The sequence below is a fragment of the Moschus berezovskii genome, chromosome 14, assembly GCF_049115385.1.
Source record: "Moschus berezovskii isolate FMDL1 chromosome 14, NW_MosBer_1.0, whole genome shotgun sequence".
NCBI classification, from domain to species: Eukaryota; Metazoa; Chordata; class Mammalia; order Artiodactyla; family Moschidae; genus Moschus; species Moschus berezovskii.
The window spans coordinates 84,900,415-84,917,735 of NC_142473.1; the positions used below are offsets into that span (position 1 = coordinate 84,900,415).

Genomic DNA, 17,321 nt, shown 5'->3' on the forward strand with positions numbered 1-17,321 from the left:
GTAATCATTCTCATCAAGTAGTTCATTATCCAGAAACATCCACTTGTTTACAGTGAAACAAGTTCATCTTGAAACTTTTCTGTCCCAGAAAACAGAGTGCTTTCCTCTAGAGACTTCACTGTAGACTTTAAGAACTTGAAAAGATGGTGGAGTATAAGAATATAAATACACAATATTCACAGAGTATCTTGAGTGAAGAGTTCATTTCCACAGGTAAGAAGAAAGTGTTTTCATAATTTGCAATATATTTTAGAAAATATGCCTTTGAATTTGAAACTGGAATAAGCGTCTTAATATTTGTATTCAAGAGAGGAGATTTGAGTTAAATCGAAGTTTTATTAAAAATCGAATATACTCCTTTCAGGAAACATAGCAAAGAAAATAAGAAGGATTCCATACATATTTTTAGTCAATAGAATTGTAAATTAGAAATTTTCATTCATTTCCTTGATGAAAGATAATGTTCTGTATGGGGGCAGAACAATTAAGGGGTTACATTTAAATTTTAAGAAAATTGTTAAATGGAGAAAAATTAACTATTAACCAACCCTTGGGTATGTGACACTTGGGAACCACAAATTTTTGACAGAATACAAACTAATTTTAAATGCATTTTATAGCTAGTTAATTGATCTAGAAGCCACTTGTATGTGTGTGTATGTGTTTTAACTTCTTGACTTAATAAACTTAATTGCTTAAAAAAAAAAGAATTAAACTATTCAAAGTTTCTATCTCATACAGTTTCTAGGTTGTAAAATTTCCTGAATTATGCCAAGTCATAATGAAATTTTAATGCAATCATGTAGAAATAGTACAGAGTCTGAAGTCCGAGAAATCTAAGCTTCAGTCCTGGTTCTCCTAGGAACTGCATGACTCTGGTCAAGTTATATGTCTAGTTGACCCTTGGTTTCTCATCTGTTAACATAAAATTATCTTGAATTATATACCTTGTAGGTTGCTATGTAGATTACATTAGGTAATATTCATAAAATTCCTAACCCCCTAGTAGCCACTCAGTAATACATAATAGCTGCCCTCCTAACTTTCCTTCTCATTGAGCTGACTATCTGTAATACTGCTTCCAAGGACACCTGGTACTTTAAACTGCTTATCATGAGTGTTGGGAAACATTTTGTTTTGTCTTTTAGATTCATTATATTTTGCCAAAAAATAACAATTTCCAGTTCCCATCCATTAAAGTGAAATAGTAAGACATAAACTCAACCAGTTCTAATTTTTTCAAATATCACTTAACAAAAAAGCCTGTTTGAAAAACTGGATGCAGTAGCTAAATATCATATTTTTTCTCTGTCACACTGTTCCAGTGCCCTTTAATGAAATAAATAAATTCTCTAATGGGACATAATTTTGAATAAAGCATACCTTCTTTAATAAACTCATCTTTTAGCTCTGCAGGTAAGAACAGAGACATCAAAGATGATTATAAATTTATACTGGCCAGAGGAACAGGAGAATGTAAATAAATACAACATTATTTTAAATTGACATGCCACATTTTCTTTTTAACATTCTATATTTTTTATTTTGAAAAATGATACTAATCCTTATCTTTTCCTTTTCTGAGCTTAAAAAGTCCATAAGCCAAGCTTTTTGTATGCTTTTGTTTTTTAGACTGGATCATAGAATGCCATTTATAAATTCTAATTTTAAGCACACCATTAATGGGAGGGCTAGTTTTTAGAGGAGATGATTCACCATTCTAATTTCAGAACAGACAGATTTCAGTGAGTGGAATGTATTTTAATGCATTTAATGCAGTTTCTTATAAGATAGAATATTGGTATTTACTGGGTTTAATTTCAATAGAATAGTATTTTGATATCTATCTAGTGCCATATAACAAATATGTGTATTATTTTTAAAATAAGTTTTTTGTTTCTGTCTGGGACCTAGCTAAATGCTGTTATTTTTCAATTTGATTTAAATTTTTCACTTTATTGGAGTTAAAGTTTGGAAGCTATATTTCATGTATATGCATCATTCACAAATGCTTAATACTTTAACCTAATAAAACATATTTTAATGCAGCTGATTAAAAAAAAAGTTCCCTCCTATGACACCATATTCGGGTAGTAGAACAAGATATGCCTGAAAATTATGGTCAATTAGTTTTTCTTTTTTTTTGGTGGTGGTTCAAAAATAACTTTCCCAAGCTTATGCTGTCAGTAAGCACTAAATCTGAGACTTTAATACAAGGTTTTAGCTCCCAATAAAGTTCTTAACTTCTAATAGTTGTCTTATTATAAGCATATCAGTTAAGCAAATCTTGAATTGCAACGTCACTGACATTTCTCCCGTACGTATCCATAACATGCATTTTGTGATGGCTTCCTTAGAGGACCACATGCTGGTGAGTCTTCAAAGTTTGTTTTCATATCTGTATCTATTTTCTCTGTGCTTATTTCTATCTGCCTAATTCCTGTTTTTTTATCTTACTCTCTATAGTAAATATTTCTATATATAGTTCATGGATTTGAGAGAGAAGAAATAGGAAAAGAAAGAAAGAAGGAGATCGCAAAAAAGAGAACACACAATTTTTTAAAGTAATGTAATTTTGATGATGCCCCAAATTTATTAATACATATTTGTATATTAATTTATGTTCTATAAATGATTTTATTATGGTGGCTTAAAAGTCAACATTTAAAAAAAAAAAAAACTAGATCATAGCATCCAGTCCCATCACTTCATGGCAAATAGAAGGGGAAAAATGGAAGCAGTGACAGATTTTCTCTTCTTGGGCTCCAAAATCATAGTGGATGGTGACTGCAGCCATGAAATTAGAAGACGTCTGCTTCTTGGAGCAAAGGCAATGACAAACCCAGACAGCGTATTAAAAACCAGAGACATCACTTTGCTGAGAAAGCTTCATAGAGTCAAAGCTGCAGTCCTTCCAGTAGTCACGTACAGAGGTGAGATTTAGTCCAGAAAGAAGGCTGTTACTGTTAGTCGCTCAGTCATGCCTGACCCTTTGCAACCCCATGGACTGCAGCCCACCAGGCTCCTCTGTCCATGGGATTTTCCAGGCAGGGACAGTGGAGTGGGTTGCCATAGTCTTCTGCAGGGGATCTTCCAGACCCAGGGATCGAACCCGGGTCTCCTGCAGTGCAGGCAGATTCTTTACCATCTGAGCTAGGAGGGAAACCCTGAGGGCTGAAGAATTGATGCTTTTGAACTGTGGCAGGGAGGTCTGGCATGCTGCAGTCCATGGGGTAGCAGAGTCAGATACTACTTAGTGACTGAACAACAATTTTCTTAATATGACAACTCAAACTTCATTACACTTTATTATTTTTGTCACTTTGTGTTCTTATAATTATTCTGTGAGTTGTATGGATTTATACAGAAATCAGAACTTATTATTATTTTTTTGCTCTAGACTTCTCTGAGAATTAAATGAGCATTGTTTGGTGGTGTAAATTCACACTGCTGCTGCTGCTGCTGCTGCTAAGTCGCTTCAGTTGTGTCCGACTCTGTGCAACCCCATAGATGGCAGCCCACCAGGCTCCCCCGTCTCTGGGATTCTCCAGGCAAGAACACTGGAGTGGCTTGCCATTGCCTTCTCCACAACTGACACAAGTCTTTGTTGTTTTGTTACTAATTCGTGTCTGGCTCTTTTGCAACCCCGGACTGTAGCCTGCCAGGCTTTTCTGTCCATGGAATATCCCAGGTAAGAATATGGAAGTAGCTTGCCATTTCCTTCTCCAGGGGATCTTCCAGACCCAGGGATCAAACCCGTGTCTCCTGCATTGGTTGGCAGATTATTTACCACTGAGCCACCAGGGAAGTCCTTAAATTTACACTTATCAATCTATTTATTCTTTGCACTAGAAATAGCCTCTAAATGGATCTATGAGAACGTTTCTGGGAAAATAAAGACGTGGCTTTCTTCTAACAGCAAGCTGAAGATTTTTATTTATTCTCTTCTTGCTGTGTGGCATCTAAATGCAATAAAAACATAATATGTTTAACATCATAAATATAAAGTACTTATAAGTTGTTGAATTCAGCCTAGTCCTGTATATGGCAGGTTTTTCATTACTTTTTAATGCTTCTTAATTATGACATGCTGAGGGAAAAATAAAAGCTAACATTCCAAAGACCTGCCCGTTAACGTGATGAGCAGGGAGGCCTGGCATTATGCAGTCCACACAGTTGCAAAGAGTCAGACAGGACTGAGCAACTGAACTGAACGATTGAACGTGATGAACCAGTAATTAATTGTGTTTCAGTAATTAACCGAGATTTCAGTTCAGATGCGATTGACTCCTTAACTTTAAATATATACATATACGTATAATTTATGTACTTCCCTTTTTTCGTATGCCACCAAATGAGAAACAGTGCGATGGTTTGGGGAAAAAAATAAATCAAACACAATTTTGTGGCAAATAGAGTGATTGCATTCTCTCAGCAAAAAAGCTTCTAAAAAGCTATTTTTTGTCTATGGTCAGGTGACATTAATTTCACAAATATTTAAAAAACCCCATAAAGAACTTTGATATAGTAAAAGATTTGTTTTTGACAGACATATATCTCAAAAATACATCCAAGAACTTTGCAGAGTTAATAGTATATGACAATAGAAACACCTCACATTACTACTAAAATAAAATTTGAAAATCAATAACAGTATGATAAGCTGCAGAGGCCAACATGAACACCTTAATGACACCTATTTTTAGAAAAACAAGTAACATTCATATTGTTATTCTTTGCAAAATGGGTACATAATCTCCAAAATACTGTCTGCTGTTCAGTGTATCACTGTTCTTGAATGGAAATTAATGGGACAATATAATTGCCAGAAAAATGGATATAAAATGATTTTGTTTAAACAAACAACTCTGCACAAAAAGTTGAAATACAGGTTTCATTTTTGTCATTTCTTACTTATACGGAAACATTTAATATTAAATAATTTTAAATTGTTTTCTTACTTAAATCGAACTCAATCTTATGATGTGTGATTACTTCCATTTTTACAACTGTGAACATAAAAAGACACTTCATGCGCCTTATAGCAAAGCTAGTATTGAATCGCATACTTTCCACTATAATATTTCATGATTGAAATAGTCCTATGGTTATTCATATTTGTTGATTTTAAAGCTATGCAGTATGAAAACAGATGGTAAAAAATATAACAAAAAATAAACTGGAAAATCACTTAAATTGACATGATACTTTTAACATGAATCTAGTCAACAATTGAATGTAATAACTTCTTTTATTAACAGCAAAATGCATCCATTTGAATCCATCTTCATCACTGACCATTCCATGACTACAAAGGAAATCATTAGATCCTGCTAAGAAACAAATAGGAAGATATAGTTGGGTGGATTCTATTTTCACAAAATACTGCCTTTAGAACCTATAGAGAAAAACTAAAATGGTACAGTTGTCATCAGATTTAGAGTCATACCAGATCCGGATGAAAAATGTGACTGAATTAGACATGTTTATACTCACGGGCTTTACGGATGATTTAGAGGTGCAAGTCTACCTATTTTTACTTTTTCTGGCAATTTATCTTTTTACGCTGGTAGGAAATTTGGGACTGGTTATGTTGGTCATTGTGGATTCCAGGATCCAAAACCCAATGTATTATTTTCTGAGTGTCCTATCATTCCTGGATGCCTGCTATTCTTCAGTGGTCACTCCAAAAATGTTGATTAATTTCCTGTCGGAGAATAAAACCATCTCTTATCTTGGATGTGCAGCACAAATGCTTCTCTTTGTTACTTTTGGGACCACAGAATGCTTTCTTCTGGCTGCAATGGCTTATGATCGCTATGCGGCCATCTACGACCCCCTCCGGTATTCAGTCAGCATGGCGCCCAGAGTCTACGTGTCACTAATCACTGCTTCCTATGCTGGGGGCATCTTGCACGCTACTTTACACACAGTGGCTACTTTCAGCCTCTCCTTCTGCGCCTCCAAGGAAATCAGACATGTCTTCTGTGACATTCCTCCCCTCCTCGCTATTTCTTGCTCTGACACTCACACAAACCAGCTTCTACTCTTCTATTTTGTGGGCTCTATTGAGACAGCCACTATTCTGATTGTCCTGATCTCCTATGGTTTCATTCTGTTGGCCATTCTGAGGATGCGTTCTTCTGGAGGGAGAAGGAAAGTCTTTTCTACATGTGGCTCTCACCTAACTGGAGTGACTATTTATCATGGAACCATACTCTTCACATATATGAGACCAACTTCCAGCTATGATTCAATCCATGACATGATCGTGTCAACATTTTACACCATTATCATTCCCATGATGAATCCTATCATCTACAGTTTAAGAAATAAAGATGTAAAAGAGGCAATGAAAAAATTGTTGAGAGAAGTTGGTTTATAAGCATAATGTATTTTTAGTACTGAATAAAGCTACAAAGAACATTAAATGTCGATATCTTGATGCTAAGCGACTAGAGAAAAAAATGCTCCCTTTCAGTTACTAGCGTTTGCGTATCCTAGAATAAAACATTGGTAGTCCATCAAAAATAAGACTGGGTGCTGACTGTGGCTCAGATCGTGAACTCCTTATTGCCAAATTCAGACTCAAATTGAAGAAAGTGGGGAAAACCACTAGACCATTCAGGTATGACCTAAATCAAATCCCTTATGACTATACAGTGGAAGTGAGAAATAGATTTAAGGGACTAGATCTGAGAGACAGAGTGCCTGATGAACTATGGACAGAAGTTCATGACATTGTATAGGAGACAGGCATTAAGACCATCCCTAAGCAAAAGAAATGCAAAAAAGCAAAATGACTATCGGAGGAGGCCTTACAAATAGCTGTGAAAAGAAGAGAAGCATGAAGAAAAGGAAAGATATACCCATTTGAATGCAGAGTTCCAAAGAATAGCAAAAGAGATAACAAAGCCTTCCTCAGTGATGGATGCAAAGAGATAGAGGAAAACAATAGAATGGGAAAGAAGAGATCTCTTCAAGAAAATTAGATACACCAGGGGAACATTTCATGCAAAAATGGGCTCAATAAAGGACAGAAATGGTATGGACCTAACAGAAGCAGAAGATATTAAGAAGAACTAGCAAGACTACACAGAACAACTGTACAAAAAATGTCTTCACGACCCAGATAATCATGGTGTGATCACTCACCTAGAGCCAGACATCCTGGAATATGAAGTCAAGTGGGCCTTAGGAAGTATCACTAAGAACAAAGCCAGTGGAGGTGATGAAATTCCAGTTGAGCTATTTCAAATCCTGGAAGATGATGCTGTGAAAGTGCTGCACTCAACATGCCAGCAAATTTGGAAACTTCAGCAGTGGCCACTGGAAAAGGTCAGTTTTCATTCCAATCCCAACGAAAGGCAATGCCAGAGAATGCTCAAACTACCACACAACTGCACTCAGTTCAGTTCAGTTCAGTTCAGTCGCTAGTGTCTGACTCTTTGCGACCCAATGAATCACAGCACGCCAGGCCTCCCTGTCCATCACCAACTCCTGGAGTTCACTCAAACTCACATCCATCAAGTTGGTGATGCCATCCAGCCATCTCATCCTCTGTCGTCCCTTTCTCCTCCCTCCCCCAATCCCTCCCAGCATCAGAGTCTTTTCCAGTGAGTCAACTCTTGGCATGAGGTGGCCGAAGTATTGGAGTTTCAGCTTTCCACTAGGTAGCCAAAGTAATAGAGCTTCAGCTGCAACACTTAGCATCTGTCCTTCCAACAAATCACTTGATGGTCATTTGAGTTGTTTCTATTTGGCTTTCATTATAGTGTTTATGAACATTTTCATGCATGCACTTAAGTGAATTTATGCTTTCAATTAACTTTAGATACTGAAGATTAGACCAAAACCAGATGACTTTGTGATGAAATGTACCAAATATTATGTAAAACAAAAATCAATCATTCAACAGTGCAGAAGAGGACAGCATTTGGGAAGTCAATGATCAGCAACATAGAAGAAACTTAGTTTGCAGGATTGTTGTCATTTATTCGCTAAATTGTGTCAGACTCTTTTTTGATCACATGTACTGTAACCCACCAGGTTCCTCTGTCCATGGGATTTTCCAAGCAAGAATGGTAGACTGGGCCTTCTCCACGGGATCTTACTGACCAGGGCCCAGATCTGCTGTTCCTGCACTGGCAGCAGAATTCTTTACCACTGATTCACCAAGGAGCCCAGTTTCTAGAATTATGTTGTGAAAAAGACTCATCCACATACCCTCGTTAGCTAAAATCTGGGAGTTTATAACCAAGGATACTTTTTTCTTTGCTGAGCCAGTCTTTCTGAATCCCATTTTTACATCAAGGTAGCCTGTACCCTATTACAGATTCTCTTTCTAGAACAATATCATCTTTGGGCAAACTGTTCTTTGCTTAATGGAATTTTCCTTCTGTGAATAAGGCTGAGCCTGGATGTTTGAAAAGACTTAGCTAGTATTGTCCAAATCATGTTGGCTGGCATTAGCTTGTTTTAGAGAATGTCTGCCAGCAGTATAAGCCTTTAAACAGCCCCTAGTATTTTATGTAATACTTTCTTTAATATAGTAATGGATTTTATTTTCTCAGTTCTGGTAATCATAGTACAATTTTGTTGAAAATGTCCAATCAGTGGTGATGAGAAGTATTAACAGTGGAGTTAGACAATCAGTATTCAAACATGAGCTAGTTCTTTCTCTAGTGAGTGATCATGGACCAATTGTTTACTGTGTTCTTTAGTTTCACCCTCTGTAAATTGCAACCTTCAGATACATTAGTTGAGGTTTATATCTAGGTGCTGGGGAGAGGATGTTGAACAAACTAAACAAGAATCCTCATTCATTAAACTTACATGATAGTGTGTGAGGTGCAGCAGACAAGAACCAAAATACTCTAGCAGGATATTATAAAAGGTTAAATGTAGGTAACTGCTACCGAAAATAAATGAAACACTCAAGGGGGAAGGGAATAGGTACACTTTTGAATGTTTTTATTAAGAATAAAATAGAAAAGAAAGCATGCATTTCTCTGAGAATAGGAAATTTCTGAATGAAAGGGAAAATGGAAAAATTCCAAGAACTATCAGTTTTAGTGTGAACAGAAGAGTTAGGGTGTCAGTGGTCAAATCAAAGTGAGTATGATTGATAGAATAATAAAGAATGAGTTAACGGAGGTAAGGAGTGGGGACAAGGTTACTGTGGAGCAGTGGGCTATTATGAAGATTATAACAAGAGGAACGACCATATGACAAAGAAACCCCACTCCTAGGCATATACCTGGAAAAAACTATAATTCAAAAAATGCATACACCCAAATGTTCATTGCAACACTATTTACAAAAGCCAGAACATAGAAACAAGCTTTATGTCCATTAACAGAGTGAAGCTTTTAATTCAATAATTTATTTTTAATAATATAACAAACATAGAAATTAGGATAAAGGCAATGCTGCTGTAAAATGCACAGAATTTCAACAAAGAAGCAGTTTTCTGAAGCTTTTTGACACATCACACACACTTAGGGGTTTTAAATGTTTTCAGATAGGTACTGAAGAAATATCAGTGCATGCAGATTTTTAACTTGATGAATTTGCACACATTTCATGTCCAAAGCATTGCAATATGAGTCTGGATTTTTCCCATTTGCCAGAAACATATTCACCCTAGATTTCAATAACAGAAAAATAACTAATGGTAAACTTGTAAGAGTACAAAAAAAGCTGCTGAAAACTTCATAGGAAATGAGAGAAATATGACATATATAATGTAAACCATGTGCATACATAACTATCGATCTAGAGCATATGTTGTTGTTGTTAGCCCCTAAATGGTGTCTGACTCTGTGACCGCGTGGACTCTAGCCCGCCAGGTTCTTCCTTCCATGGGCGTTTCCAAGCAAGAATAATAGAGTGAGTGTGATTTCCTTCCCAGGGAATCTTCTGGGACCAGGGCTCAAACTGGTAACTCCTGCATTGACAGGTGGATTCTTTTCCACTGAGCCACCAGGGAAGCCCCTTAGAAGAATATATTATCGCTGCCGTTCAGTTTCTTTGTTGTGTCTGACTCTGTATGACCACATGAACTGTTGCCCATCAACCTCCTCTGTCTGTGGGGACTGCCAGGCAAGAACACTGGAGTGGGTTACCATTTCCTTCTCTGGAGGATCTCCCTAAATCAGGGATTGAGCCTGTATCTCCTTCACTGGCAGGCCAATTTTTTACCACTGAGCCAACAGGAATGCCCAGAAGAACATATATAAAAAACTTTTTTTTCAAGTTTTTCTTATATTTTCCAAGTTTTTTGAAGAAATCTTGAAGTATTGAGAATTTACTTAGTTTGTGTATTTGTCTTTCAAATAAACTAAAAGTAATTTATAAATTATAATAATATTCTTTAAGAAAAAATGTAAACCATTATAAGTTAAAAATAAGCAGGGATGCGAACATTCTGATGATAATAGTTAGCATTTCTTTGTAAGGCCTTAAATGCTTTACATCAACTGTGTGATATAATACCTACGATAACACTATAGACCTGGAATTATTACTTACTTGGTGAGGCTGAGGAAACCTGAGTCCAAAAGTTCCAATGATTTTTTCAAATGTTACAGAGCTACAAGGGACGCAGATCGAGACCTGAAACCCTGCAATGCAGGCTCCAGAGCAAGTGCTGCTGAATACTCTGTGATATTTCTTCTCCACAAGGCCCGTGAAATAATCTCTAAACCTGTTATTTCTGTTCCTAAAATGGGCTTCTTTTCATAATAAAACTATCTAAACTTGCATGATACTGTTTAAAAAGCAATAACTATACTTCATCATTCTGCAAATCAGTTGTCCTTAAATGAACACCATGAATTTAGCATGTTTCAATATTTCAAATTATTTTCTTAAGGCATATTCCAGGAAAAGGGTTTCCCATGGCTCAAGGTTAAAATGTGTTGCCAATGCAAGAGATGTAGAGGATGCATGGTTCAATCCCTGGGTTGGGAAGATCCCTTGGAGTAGGAAATGACAACCCATTTCCGTATTCTTGCCTGGAATATTCTATGGACAGAGGAGCCTGGTGGGATATGGTCCTTGGGGTCGCAAAGAGTCGAACACAACTGAGCATGACCACAGTGCCAGGAAATGCCCAAGGTCATATTCAGCTCAGTTCAGTTCAGTTAAGCCGCTCAGTCGTGTCCGACTCTCCGCGACCCCATGAACTACAGCACGCCAGGCCTCCCTGTCCATCACCAACTCCCGGAGTACACTCAAACTCATGTCCACAGAGTCAGTGATGCCAAGCAAAAACTTGTTCAAAAAGAAAAGCAAATAAATAAATAGTTCAGTTTGTTTCTGTAAAGAGAAAGCAGGGGAATAAAATACAGATAAAGAAAAAAATAAACTGGTGAGCATAAACACTAACCTTCAATGCTATTTTAATTATTCAGAACACTTTACCTGGGCTTCCCTCATAGCTCAGTTGGTAAAGAACCCGCCTGCAATGCAGAAGATCCTGGTTTGATTCCAGGGTCTGGAAGATCCCCTGTAGGAGGGACAGGTTACCCACTCCAGTATTCTTGGGCTTCTCTTGTGGCTTAGCTGGTAAAGAATCTGCCTGAAATGCAGGAGACCTGAGTTCGATCTCTGGATTAGGAAGATCCCCTGGAAAAGGGAAAGGTTCCCCACTCCAGCATTCTGGCCTGGAGAATTCCATGGACTGTATAGTCCGTGGGGTCACAAAGATTTGGACACGACTGAGTGACTTTCACTTTATCTTCTGCATGACTCTTCTGAGAGCATTTTTTACTTCCTTGTTTCTAAGACTGTATATGAGTGGATTCAGCATGGGGATGACAATAGTATAAAACACAGAAGCCACGTGATCCTTTCCCAAGGAGTAGGACTTACTTGGTTTTAAGTAAGTAAAAATCATAGTGCCGTAAAAGACAGTGACCCCCAGAAGATGTGATGCACAAGTAGAGAAAGCTTTTTTCTTACTAGAAGTGGAAGTAATTTTCAGGATAGTAGACAGGATGGACACATAGGACCCTGCTATTGTAGTAAGAGACAGCACTAGGCTGGAGCCAGCAAAAGTGGATATGATGATTTCTACGCCATGTGTGTCAGTGCAGGACAAGGCTAAAATTGGGGATAGATCACAGAAAAAGTGATAAATTATATTGGATTTGCAGAAATGCAATCTGCTCATGCAAAATCCATTAACAAAAGAGTCCATAAAGCCAATCAAATAACATCCAAAGACTAGGGAGCAGCAGCGTCTGGTATACATGACAATCGGGTAACGCAGAGGGTTGCAGATGGCTACATAGCGATCATAGGCCATGGAGGAGAGAAGGAAACATTCAGTCCCACCCAAGAATATAAAGCAACTCATCTGGATGAAGCAGTTCAGGTACGAAATGTCCTTGGTGGAGTTCAGTAAATTGTCTAAGGTTTTGGGGGTGATGACACTTGAGTAACTGAGGTCAAGAAATGACAAGTGACTGAGGAAAAAGTACATGGGTGTGTGAAGCTGGGGGTCCAGGCGGATTATCAGGATCATCCCCACATTCCCCAGCACAGTGATCAGGTACATCAGGAGGAAGAGGGTGAAGAGGACCAGCCGGATCTCTGCAGAGTCTGTCAGTCCCATGAGGATGAAGTCAGACACCTGTGTGATATTCCTTCTGCCCATAGTGTTCAAATGCTCCAAATTGTTGAGATCAAAGTTGATACTCAGCAGGAATTACCTCAAAAATTAAAAAAAAATTACTTTGTGTATGTATGAATGACATCACTTATTTATATCAATTTGGTGTTTACATGAAGTGATGATAAGGAGGTGTGTACACTGTATGCAGAGACAAAATCTTATTTTGATTTCCAAATATATAAACAGGTGTGAGTTGACATTTGGATATATTATAACAAAAACTAATACACTGAAGAATTAGAATAAGCCTGGCATGGTCCTAAATACTCCTGTTAAGACATTTAATTAATGCACTTCATGAGATTTTTATACCATAATTAGTACTGTTTTAGCCATATTTTTCTGTTGAGACAAAGGGCACAGATAATTTAGCTAACTTGTCCAGGTTTAGAACTACTACATTTTGGATCTGTAATTCCACCTCGATAGATTGACTCCAGAGAGCATGTCCGTAATACTATGTGTGTGTGCTCAGTCATGTCTGACTCTTTGCAAACCCCGCGCACTGTAGCCCTCCAAGCTCTTCTGTCCATGGAACTTTCCAGGCAAGAATACTGGAGTGGGTTGCGGTATCCTCCTCCAGTGTATCTTCCCCACCCAGAGATCAAACCCATGTCTCCTGCATAGCAGGCAGTTTCTTTACCACTACTCCACACCATAATACCATACTCCTATTTATAATTAGTTTAAGCAAAACCAAGAGTAAACTGCTAGCTATGTGATAAAGAATGATAAAAGAACAGTTTCAATGTACAATGTTCTGCTCTTTCATTTCAAATACTATTCATGTTAATGCCAAGCATCCAAGCTTAGCGGACTTTAATAGGGTGTATTAAAATGATAGACCACATTGGTACTAATTTCCAAAAAATCTGATGCTTTTCTAACTTGACCACTGAAAATCAAATTTCTTCCAAAAGTATATTTCTAATAAATGCTAATGACTTGTAGACCCTGATTATATCAACTCTGTACTTCCCCTTCCACAAATCCTGACACTTTTTAATAAGGTCGGAGAAGGCAATGGCAAGCCACTCCAGTACTCTTGCCTGGAAAATCCCATGGATGGAGGAGCCTGGTAGCCTGCAGTCTGTGGGGTCGCTAAGGGTTGGACACGACTGAGCGACTTCACTTTCACTTTTCACTTTCACACATTGGAGAAGGAAATGGCAACCCACTCCAGTGTTCTTGCCTGGAGAATCCCAGGGACGGGGGAGCCTGGTGGGCTTCCGTCTATGGGGTCACACAGAGTCGGACACGACTGAAGTGACTTAGCAGCAGCAGCAAAAGATATCTGGCTGCATATTCTGCTGATAAAGTTCCCGTTTTATTGGATCCTACCTAAAACCTTCCAAATTTGAGAATTATACTTACTTTCAGCCAAACTTGGTGAAGAAACACTTTCTTCCAATATTTTCTCTCTAGAAGTATGTCAAACACCAATTTTTCTCACAAATAACACATGAAGACCATTTCAGTTTAAAATTTCTATGATGCAATATTTGTTTTCTTTGCGATAATTTCTTTTTAAATTTTAGTGCATTCATTTTGTTTTATTCTGAGGCAAAAATAAATGAAGTTTTGTTCAACTCCTGATCATGCATAAAATTTGCCAAGAAGTTATGTCTAAAATGAGTATCAGGGATCAACTGTGTACATGTATGTAAGTGGAGCACATCTTTTGCCTCTCATCCTGAAAACTCCAGGGTACCTCATATTCTGGGGACTGATGATAAAGTAAACTTTGGTCATCTCTGTGGACCAATTTCCAAGAAAGATTACTTGGCATGTCTCCAAGGACAGAAGTTCAAGTACTAAATGCTGCCCTGCTAAGTTCTGAGAAACTAATTTTTTCCCTTAGAAGCCACACAGTGAAGAGCCTGATGCTGTGGCCTCCCAACATGATGCTCTAAATCTATGCCTGCTGTGGCAGAGAAACTATCTTTAGAGAATTATTTCCTTATTCTCTGACTGAAACTATCAGGGATGGAATGATGCATTTTTTACAATGAGACTTTTATATTTAAATTGTGACAATATTATAGGAGTGGACTTCCCAAGTGACACAAATGGTAAAGAACCTGCTTGCCAACGCAGGAGACATAAGAGACACAGGTTCAGTTTCTGGCCTGGGAAGCTCCCCTGGAGGAAGAAATGACAACCCACTCTAGTATTCTGACCTTTTGAATCCCATGGACAGAAGAGCCTGGTGGGCTACAGTCCTTAAGGTTGAAAAGAGCTAGACATGATAGAAGCGACTTAGCACACATGCATTATAGTAGCAAATATGCACATTGGAAACAAAATGTCAATATAATAAAATTCAAAGAACAATGTGAAATAATAAGAACTAATGTAACATTTTGATTAAAATTTCCCAATTATCTTTTTCTTCATAAACTGCTTATTTATAGACCTCTAGATTTGCAATAAAGGACAGAAATGGTATGGACCTAACAGAAGCAGAAGATATTAAGAAGAGGTGGCAAGAATACACAGAAGAACTGTACAAAAAAGATCTTCACATCCCAGATAATCATGATGGTGTGATGACGCACTTAGAGTCAGACATCCTGGAATGTGAAGTCAAGTGGGCCTTAGGGAGCATCACTACGAACAAAGCTAGTGGAGGTGATGGAATTCCAGTTGAACTATTTCAAATCCTTGAAGATGATGCTGTGAAAGTGTTGCACTCAATAAGTGAGCAAATCTGGAAACCTCAGCAGTGGTCACAGGACTGGAAAAGGTCAGTTTTCATTTCAATCCCAAAGAAAGGCAATGCCAAAGAATGCTCATACTACCACACAATTGCACTCATCTCACACGCTAGTAAAGAAATGCTCAAATTCTCCAAGCCAGGCTTCAGCAATACATGAACCAGGAACTTCCAGATGCTCAAGTTTCTTTTAGAAAAGGCAGAGGAACCAGAGATCAAATTAACAATATCCGTTGGATTGTTGAAAAAGCAAGAGAATTCCAGAAAAACATATATTTCTGCTTTATGGACTATGCCAAAGCCTTTGTCTGTGTGGATCACAATAAACTGTGGAAAATTCTGAAAGACATGGGAATACCAGACCACCTGACCTGCCTCTTGAGAAATCTGTATGCAGGTCAGGAAGCAACAGTTAGAACTGAACGTGGAGCAACAGACTGGTTCCAAATAGGAAAAGGAGTACGTCAAGGTTGTATATTGTCACCCTGCTTATTTAACTTATACTCAGAGTACATCATGAGGAACGCTGGGCTGGAAGAAGCACGAGCTGGAATCAAGATTGCCAGGAGAAATATCAATAACCTCAGATATGCAGATGATACCACCCTTATGGCAGAAAGTGAAGAACTAAGAGGCTCTTGATTAAAGTGAAAGAAAAGAGTAAAAAAGTTGGCTTAAAGCTCAACATTCAGAAAACTAAGATCATGGCATCTGGTCCAATAACTTCATAGGAAATAGATGGGGAAACAGTGAAAACAATGGCTGACTTTATTTTTCTGGGCTCCAAAATCACTGCAGATGGTGTTTGGAACAATGAAATTAAAAAACGTGCTTATTTCTTGGAAGGAAAGTTATGACCAACCTAGACAGCATATTAAAAAGCAGAGACATTACTTTGCCAACAAAAGTCCGTCTAGTCAAGGCTATGGTTTTTCCAGTGGTCATGTATGGATGTGAGAGTTGGATTATAAAGAAAGCTGAGTGCCGAAGAATTGATGCTTTGGAACTGTGGTGTTGGAGAAGACTCTTGAGAGTCCCTTGGACTGCAAGGAGATCCAATCAGTCCATCCTAAAGGAGATCAGTCCTGGGTGTTCCTTGGAAGGACTGATGTTGAAGCTGAAACTCTAATACTTTTGCCACCTAATGGGAAGAGCTGATTCATTTGAAAAGATCCTGATGCTGGGAAAGATTGAAGGCAGGAGGAGAAGTGGACGACAGAGGATGAGATGGTTGGATGGCATCACCGACTCAATGGACATGAGTTTGAGTGATCTCCAGGAGTTGGTGATGGACAGGGAGGCCTGGCGTGCTGTGATTCATGGGTCGCAAAGAGTCGGACACGACTGAGTGACTGAACTGAACTGAACTGAACCGCTTATCTCTATTAAGTAATTTAAAACAAATGAGTTAAGATTCAATTTAATTAATTTAATCTTTTAATGACCATAACAAATCTATAGAAATCAGGAGAAAAGAAATTATGGTTTTTTAGTTTATTTATTTTAATTGGAGTCTAATTACTTTACATTATTGTATTGGTTTTGCTATACACTGACATGAATCTGCCCCGGGTATACATATGTTCCCCATCTTGAACCCCCCTCCCACCTCCCTCCCCATCCCATCATCCCTCTGGTTCATCCCTGTACACCAGCCCCAAGCATCCTGTATCATGCATCGAACTTGGACTGGGTATTCGTTTCACAATTATGTTTTAAATTACACAGATTATCAATTAAAAAGCCAATCTACTGATGCTTGTTGACACATCATAGAAAGCAAGAATTTTTTTAATATTTCCATATAGTCACCAAAGAGACATAACTGTCTGAAGATTTTTAACTTGATGAATTTACAAACGCTTCATGTCCAAAGAATTGCAAAATGAAAGTCAATCTTTCCCATGTATCAAAAACACATTC

General features: G+C 37.9%; 1 protein-coding gene and 1 pseudogene across 1 annotated transcript; one reads left to right on the plus strand and one right to left on the minus strand.

The window, feature by feature from the left end:
- The first annotated feature begins 5,416 nt into the window (after positions 1-5,416).
- On the plus strand, positions 5,417-6,385 carry LOC148775767 (olfactory receptor 5T3-like). The gene is made up of 2 exons (XM_088843428.1): positions 5,417-6,095; positions 6,291-6,385. The coding sequence occupies exons 1-2, from the start codon at positions 5,417-5,419 to the stop codon at positions 6,383-6,385; spliced, it is 774 nt and encodes a 257-aa protein (XP_088699554.1).
- Positions 6,386-6,759: 374 nt separating this feature from the next.
- On the minus strand, positions 6,760-12,664 carry LOC148775768 (olfactory receptor 8H1-like; annotated as a pseudogene).
- Between the last annotated feature and the right edge of the window lie 4,657 nt (positions 12,665-17,321).